The sequence below is a fragment of the Aspergillus alliaceus genome (assembly GCF_009176365.1).
Source record: "Aspergillus alliaceus strain CBS 536.65 unplaced genomic scaffold BDW43scaffold_44, whole genome shotgun sequence".
In the NCBI taxonomy this organism is placed as follows: domain Eukaryota; kingdom Fungi; phylum Ascomycota; class Eurotiomycetes; order Eurotiales; family Aspergillaceae; genus Aspergillus; species Aspergillus alliaceus.
In genome coordinates, this window is record NW_022474727.1 from 50805 (window position 1) to 58095 (window position 7291).

The 7291-nt window shown below is 48.0% G+C and overlaps 3 protein-coding genes across 3 annotated transcripts; 1 reads left to right on the forward strand and 2 right to left on the reverse strand.

Moving 5' to 3' along the window:
- Window positions 1-244: 244 nt before the first annotated feature.
- On the reverse strand, window positions 245-1083 carry BDW43DRAFT_167350 (putative phosphoglycerate mutase family protein). Its single transcript, XM_032038687.1, has 3 exons — window positions 850-1083; window positions 560-782; window positions 245-438 (listed from the first exon to the last, which is right to left on the reverse strand). Exons 1-3 carry the CDS (start codon window positions 1055-1057, stop codon window positions 354-356), a joined length of 516 nt encoding a protein of 171 aa, XP_031897089.1. The 5' UTR covers window positions 1058-1083; the 3' UTR covers window positions 245-353.
- Window positions 1084-4057: 2974 nt separating this feature from the next.
- On the reverse strand, window positions 4058-5361 carry BDW43DRAFT_285956 (uncharacterized protein). Its single transcript, XM_032043001.1, has one exon. The coding sequence runs from the start codon at window positions 5036-5038 to the stop codon at window positions 4298-4300; it is 741 nt and encodes a 246-aa protein (XP_031897090.1). The 5' UTR covers window positions 5039-5361; the 3' UTR covers window positions 4058-4297.
- Window positions 5362-5730: 369 nt separating this feature from the next.
- Window positions 5731-6742, forward strand: BDW43DRAFT_302533 (uncharacterized protein; the record flags this gene model as incomplete). The annotated part of the gene is made up of 2 exons (XM_032045254.1): window positions 5731-5994; window positions 6065-6742. 2 exons carry the CDS (start codon window positions 5731-5733, stop codon window positions 6740-6742), a joined length of 942 nt encoding a protein of 313 aa, XP_031897091.1.
- Between the last annotated feature and the right edge of the window lie 549 nt (window positions 6743-7291).

Sequence of the window (7291 nt, forward strand, 5' to 3'; positions counted from 1 at the left end):
TGCATTAGCCCTGCATATCAGTGATACATACATCGTATTCCTGCTCAAGATTGGGCGGCTATGCTTGGACAATGCTGCATTATGCGGAGAATTCCGAGGGCCCAAGCATGGATTGACTCGACGTTATCGGGTTTAATAGCCGTGATTATATATATAATGTATGCCCAATCAACACGTGAAGCGAATGTCCCTCCATGACTACCCCTTGTGTGAGGTCTACTTATGAATGATGGGTCATGAAACCAACGAAGTTGTTGTAATTGTAGGAAACAAATAGGTAGAAATAATAATAAGAGAGTCAACGGGCATAGAATGCCAACCTCTATTGCTTTTTTCGGAGACCACATCTATTCTCAATTATCCAGCCCTGGGCATTGCTCACTGGACTCTTCCGTGATTTTCGAGTATGGTGAAGGGTCAGTCCAAATCACGTCGAACCTATCAATCTCATGTCAGCAGAGGATCGCCAGATACCTTACACTCTTCACAAGATTGGCCTATCAATGTTTCATGGACAAGCAGAGAATACACTGTAAAAGATAAAGGGGATATTATATACCGTCCTTTCGGATAAGTCGGGGCATCATCGTCCCCAAGCTCCTTGATGATATCTGTGAGCGCCGTGTGCTGCCAGCAGATCAAAACATTCCCATCGCCATCGTATTTGTCGATGGCATCTTTAACGCATTTGGGGTCATCACGGTCACATGAAGTATCAACCGTCAGGCCCAAGTCTTCGGCCAAGGGATGAACCGTCTCGTATGGACGGGCCCGCTTGCCGTCTGTCGCGATTGTTGTTAGCGATTCACCACTATCGGAGGTGAGCCCGTTCATGGACGTAGAACATACTGCTCTTAGGCGTCATTGCCAAAATATAGCCAATGTTGTAGCCGGAGCTTTTGCCGAAGACTTGTCGAATGCATTGAGCGCGCTCGATTCCCTGAGTACTAAGACCGGTGCCGCCATCATCTGGCTTCTCTCCGTGGCGAATGAGGTACACCGTAGGAGAAGCTGTAACCGCAGCGGCGGCAGCTAAAAGATAGTAAGGCAGAAGCATTTTAAATCTGAACGGCGCGATGTTCCATGTCAGACAAAGTTGACTGGCATACTGGTTTACCCCCTTTATTTATACTGACAAGTGTGAACGGATAAACCGGCCCCCACTGCAACGGATGCTACGTTGGGTGCATTAGAGCCGGTGAAGGATGGCGCCAAGTGGCTCCTAGGCAGCCTTACGCCCCTTTTCCATCCCCACAGCTAGGGCACTTTGGGGTTTATAACGCTTTCATTGGCCAGTCTGGGGAGATCTTCAAGGGCACGTGGCGGAATCCTGAATGTAATGTGGTCATTCTCCAAGAGAAGAAAAAGGGGTTGTGAGAGGAATGATACTTGGTCCGCAATCGGATATCTTTGGCTCACGTACATATCTGCATTGCATAGAAAGAGACTAACAGCGTCAGCTACTCATATCTTTAAGTAGTATATCTTCTCTCGATCATACCTAATGTTCACTGTAAGCCTCCTACGCAGGTCCCCGCTGCGGTAGTCTTTCCGAAACAACCAAGCTAGACTTGCACATGTAAAAGTATCGCCCATTGGACTGTCATGTACCGGACTGATTAAGAACACGGACAAGGGCGCATTTACCCTATATCCTAGGCCATACGAACCTGGTAGTCCTGGTGTTACATATCTATCTGGGGGTGGTAGATACATTGGGGTTACATAGGGTATTCCAAAAAATGGTATCCAGTTATTAGCGGTATAGAAAGTTCTTAAGACCGGTTTGGGGGTAATATAAGCAAATCAGTCTCGTCCTCTTCCTGGCAGGTAGAGTACACCAATCCAGGACCTCTACCGTTCGACTGTGCGACATAATCCGATTCATGCACTCAAGTCCTAGAAATTGAATGACGTCCGCAATCGCCAGTTGTAGTTTAACTTTACAGGGTGCAATATCTTTCTTTCTTGGTTGCTAAACTCATGTGTTATATGAACAGTGAAATATCAATGTGTGTTATGCTACATTAAATAATGAGACCAAGGAATACTGAAGGTCAAACGCTCATCGGGCTGGTGTGTGCCGCATCTCCTGTGTCTTTGTGTATAAAGGAGGGGCCTGTAATGCAACCAACCTCCAAATTTACACAGCAAGATGAACGAGTTGGTCAAATCCTTGTTTTTTTCCTTAAACAGGAGGTAAAACGCCAGCCAACTATTCGTCAAAACCAAATAAAGATAGCCTTGATTGGAGCAAGTCATCTTCGGCCCACGATGTGTCACAGCTTCGCAGAATATCTTCCAAGACTGATCATCAATATGGTCTTGCATGATGTAAGGTCCTTGCGACTCTCGCATAAGGCCTTTCGAAAGGCATGGCAGCTTGTTCGCCATTAGGTCCGCAGGTTTTTTTTTTTCTTTTTTGTCTGTAAGGTCTGCCAGTGTCCAATTGAATAGGTGAATCAAGTCTGCTGTAAAAGAGGGATGTATTGTTAAGATAGTGGCAGTCCTCTTTAGAAGGCGGTTAATATTTACATGTCAAGACTGAGCTGAAATTTGGACATACCAAAGAATACTTTTCTTTAATCTCTCCCAGAATCATCGTTATACTCTTTCCGTTGACCTAGTACATTCTGTCAGGTTGTTGGCACCCTGTTTCGGTCTCTGCCCCAGGCGTCGGGGAAGTGGCCTCTCGAGAGATGAATGGACAATGAAGTATGCTGTTAAGGTTGTGGTAGTAAAGGTTAGACGGATCAATTCGTACATTAACAAATAAGTAAGAATATTGGCGCATACTGAAAGTAGTAGACATGCTCCGCCCCTAGAATCCCCGGGGCAAAAGAGGGTAGTCCAATCACACTGAGGATTCTGTCGTAGAACCCAGATAATGCAACAGAAGCCCTTAAAGCGATATATATCTTCTCTCTGGGCTTGGAGTTTGGGTTTGGAGAGTAGCTTCCATGGCGTGAGTTATCCTTCTTCAGGTATGTTACTTCATACCGTAGGGGAGGAAAACTTACATCTCGTCCATAGGCCCAGCAACCGACCGAACCTCTGCATCTTCTGCTGTGAGTCGTCCAGATGTGACCCAACCACTAAGGTCGGTATGCAGGCCCAAGGTATGGGCCATCCTCATGGCAATTCTTCTACTCTGTCAGCAGGAAAAGGATCTATCTGAGCTGGACATACTGATAAATACTGATAAACATCCAGCCCGCAGGTTCAATGTCTAGTGATAACCCAGCAACTAACACCAATGCAGTAGCTATTACTATCAAAAGCTAGGGCTCTTCAATCCCCTCAAAATTCAACTGCTTGGCTTTCGAAGTGAAAAACATACCAGCAGTACGCGGATCTTACACATCCGAAATAGCTGGTTAGTCGGTGTAACGAGCAGCCACAGATAGCGTGGCTTATAGAAAAACAGGTGTGTAGTAGTCATTGTCTTGCACTCCATAGCTTCAACGCCAGGCATCTTCGCGGACCAGATATGACCATGGGTTATGCCACTTCCAGAAGGAATCCAACAGCACCTCTTGGGTTGGTCAGCCCAGTTCGATGTTGCCGATCCCTGGTCTCTGGGTTCGGTCCGCGGAGAATTCCAGCAAATGATCATGGCACCTCTCATCGAGTTGCTCTCCGATCATCGCTAGGTTGCTCCGGGAATCGAAGAAGCGAAGCTCCTGCCCCTCTGTCAAGCTGAGCCTGCCACAAAAGTCGACTAGTTCTTGGACCGAACCTGGAGTGTTTGAGGCATCGATCCTATACGAGTGCTGTCCTTTTGTCCTTCATAGTCTGCTACCTGCTGTTCGAGGCTCACAATGCGAGAAAGCAAGGATTGCATATAGTGCTTGCTCGGCGGTCTGACAGATTAGTTTAGAGTTTTGATATTGTTCTCTGTAGGAGAAGCCGATTGAGATCATACTTGCGGTATACTTCGGAATATTGATATCGGCACGGCTCCCCCAATGTGATGCATCTTGAACTATGAGGTTTTTAATTCCGTCACACTGGGGGTGTAGGTATGGACAAGTTGGGCAATCACCCGTAAAACATGGGGAAATGCCTATCCTAACGCGCCTCTTTCGACACGACTGGCATGTTACGGAGGCGTGCTGACGGGGAACATTACTTCTCATATTTAAAAAAAAGCTAAGCAACCGTAAAAGTGCAGGTTTAGAAAAAGGTCGCTACAAAAATAATTGGGGTATTTTCGTGATGCCACCGCACTCGCCACGCCTTAATGGATGAGGTCTCATTCCCATTCCCCCATGGGCATAATACAGCGAGTACCATTCTAGTACAGTCTCTCCACGGTCCAACTGCCCGTTCCGTTCACTAGATTCTCGCGATCCTCGAAAAACGGCCTGAAGACCGTGTGGACGATCTTGTCTGGGTGGAACTGTTCATTATATTCTCCCGTCTTAGGAACAATAAGTCCTTCTGTAATCAAAGGCATGCCGACCAGAATGTTCGCTTTCTCGGGCAAGACCTTTGCAAACAAACGGCTGACGGTCTGAGAAGCGGCCTTAGCGGTGGAGAGCGAGGCGACCGACTGCTCAGGTTCCTTGTCGAGGATACCGCCGGTGACAAGAAAAAGAGGATATTCGCCCTCGGCGATCCGATCAGTTCTGGCATTGCCGGCGGCAAACCATTGGCCCGCGACCAGAGTGCCCACGGCAGCGACCTTAAAGTCTTGCTGCAATTCCTCGGGGGTGGTCTCGGTGATATCAGAAGGGGCAACGCGGGCAGCATTATAACTCAGAACATCCAGCTTGCCGCCGAATTCTCGGACAGCCCAGTCAAGTGTAGCCTTCAAAGCTTCAGGGTCACCGGCGTCGGAGACCTTGTAAATAACCTTGCTATTCTTGTCCTTCTGGGCCTGTCGCACCTGGTCGGCGATGGCCGACAAGTTCTTTTCGGAGCGGGACACCAGGGCAATGTTCCAACTCAGGCTCGCGAGCCAAATGGCAAGAGACTTAGACATGGAGGATCCAACTCCCACAATAACGATGTTTCGATTTGCGCTGACGCTCATTTTGGTTGGTGTTTCTGCGGTTCTGAGGGCGGGGTAACGTTCAACTCAATAATGGCGATACCTTGTTAAAAGGCTCCAAAGAGTGATGACTGAGAAGAAAGAAGGTGAGGAAGTAGGGGGTTTGCAATACATACCAGGGTAGTCTGCATATGAATAACTTCATACATATAACGTCGGGCGGGGCTTCCATGAGCATCATATTCCAGAGAACAATTACTCATGGCACCAGGTTTGCTTCGTAACCCACCCACAAATAGCATTAATCGCACTGTTCAGCAAGTGGAATTGCTGGGAACTGCGGGTGGCATTATCCGGGCAATAGAGTTCAAATGTTATGGGCACCGAATCCAATCGGAGAGAAAACAAAACCTATTTGGAGTGAATACTAATATAGGGAATGGGCGGTCTCACTGCCGAGTCCGGTGGACCTTGGGCTATTCTGCTTACACAAGACTCCGGCGGAGATTTTCTTCAGTTCCACAACCAAGAAATAGAGACCCGCCCAAGGAGAAGTAAGTGACAAATCCATGTCCATGACGCCTTCTTGAAAGACTCCGACCGGTTCAGAGTTCGACCGGCTGTCTAGTTAAAAAGTGCCATTGCTGGAAGGTCATCATTGAAGCTTGTAGAAAGATAATATCTGGAGTTTAATTAGTAGAGCTCTACCAATTAAAAAACATCCTCTTGCCACCATGTTCAGCCACACTGTTGCAGTCTTTCCCGCCTCTGGAGGCATTGGAGGCAGCACTGTTAAGCATCTGCTCCCTCGTCTCTCGCCAAAAGATCTCGTGTTTGTCGCTCGGCAGCCCGAAAAGCTAGAATCGGCGTCCGCAGCTGGCGCGACGCTTCGCCGGGCGGATTACGATGACGACAACAGCCTCGAGCGCGCATTTGACGGAGTTCGTACGCTCTTTTTAATTTCGTACGCCTCTGTTGAACATGAGTACCGGACCAATGTAAGTCATCGCCTTTCGTGGCCAAATCACTCCGTAATCACCAGCTAATGGGGATGACAATGGCCGACAGCGCCACCAACGTGCGATCGATGCGGCAATCCGCAGCGGTGTCAAATACATTTTCTACGGATCGCTGGGCTATGGCGGCAGCCCCCAGAACAAAGAGTCGGTGGCTCATGTTATGCAGGCCCATTTAGACACAGAAAGATATTTGGACGATTGTACCCGCCGACATCCTGGCTTCGGATATACCGTGGTTCGTGAAGGTCTGTATTCCGAGTCATATCCACTATACACGTCCTTCTTTGACCCCAAGAATCCGGTTGATGCGATACGAATCCCGCACGATGGCTCCGGGCCGGGTATTGCCTGGGTGAAACGGGAGGAGCTGGGAGAGGGCACCGCTGAGCTCTTGGCGCGATTCATGAAGGATCCTAACGGTTTCAAGTACCGCCAGCAGACCGTTTTGCTATCCGGGTCCAAGGCACTCACCCTGAAGGAAACTGTGGATGTTTTGGGTAAGGTGGCTCAGCGGCCGGTAAAAATCCTCCCAGTCTCAGTTGACGAGTTTGCGGCTCTACCCCAGAATCCAGCGAACTTCACCTACCATGGCGTAGACCATTCGAAGGTATGGTCTTCGGCTTTTGAAGCTTTCCGCTGTGGCGAGGGGGCATATGTGTCGCCCTTGCTGGGAGAACTGTTAGGCCGGGAACCGGAGGACTTTGAGACAACCGTTTCGCGGCAGTAGATGTCTTGTGAGTGTATGGGAGGGGGTTTCATCATCTCTTCTCTTGAAAATTTCAAGTACTTATTATTGCTTATGTATGCTACATTCTAGCACATGGTTTTTATACTGCCTAAGTTCCATTACCGTAGTTTTCTGAATGGAGAGCCTGTACTACTGGCTAGCATACACTGTCCAAAAATCAGGAATAATGGGATTAATAGTGCACAATTCAGGAAGGCTTAATTCAACATGCACATACATTAAATATGACAAATAGGAGATAGATCGAGACAAGTCTTTCCAAGTTTGATCATGGCTTTACTCACTCAATGGCAGAAATAATCATAAAGAACCAAAGGTCGACAGCTAACTTAGATATCCACGTTTTAGATCTTCAAGCCAACATCTGCTCCTCCGAACCAAGCAACAGGAATGAGATGATCCCATTATAAAGTAACAGGTCAGTGCAACAAGGCCAGGTATTCCGCGAAGTAAAAAGCGCTCACCGTATCTATGTCTATATGGGATGTCAAGTAGCTTGGGTGCTTCTGGACCACATTGCAAGGCCAC

Coding starts and splice junctions, on each gene's coding strand:
- BDW43DRAFT_167350 (XM_032038687.1), bottom strand. CDS start 1,057: ATGCTTCTGCCTTACTATCTTTTAGCTGCCGCCGCTGCGGTTACAGCT. Junction 783..849: donor GGCAATGACGCCTAAGAGCA/GTATGTTCTACG, acceptor CAATCGCGACAG/ACGGCAAGCGGGCCCGTCCA. Junction 439..559: donor CCGACTTATCCGAAAGGACG/GTATATAATATC, acceptor TGAGATTGATAG/GTTCGACGTGATTTGGACTG.
- BDW43DRAFT_285956 (XM_032043001.1), bottom strand. CDS start 5,038: ATGAGCGTCAGCGCAAATCGAAACATCGTTATTGTGGGAGTTGGATCC.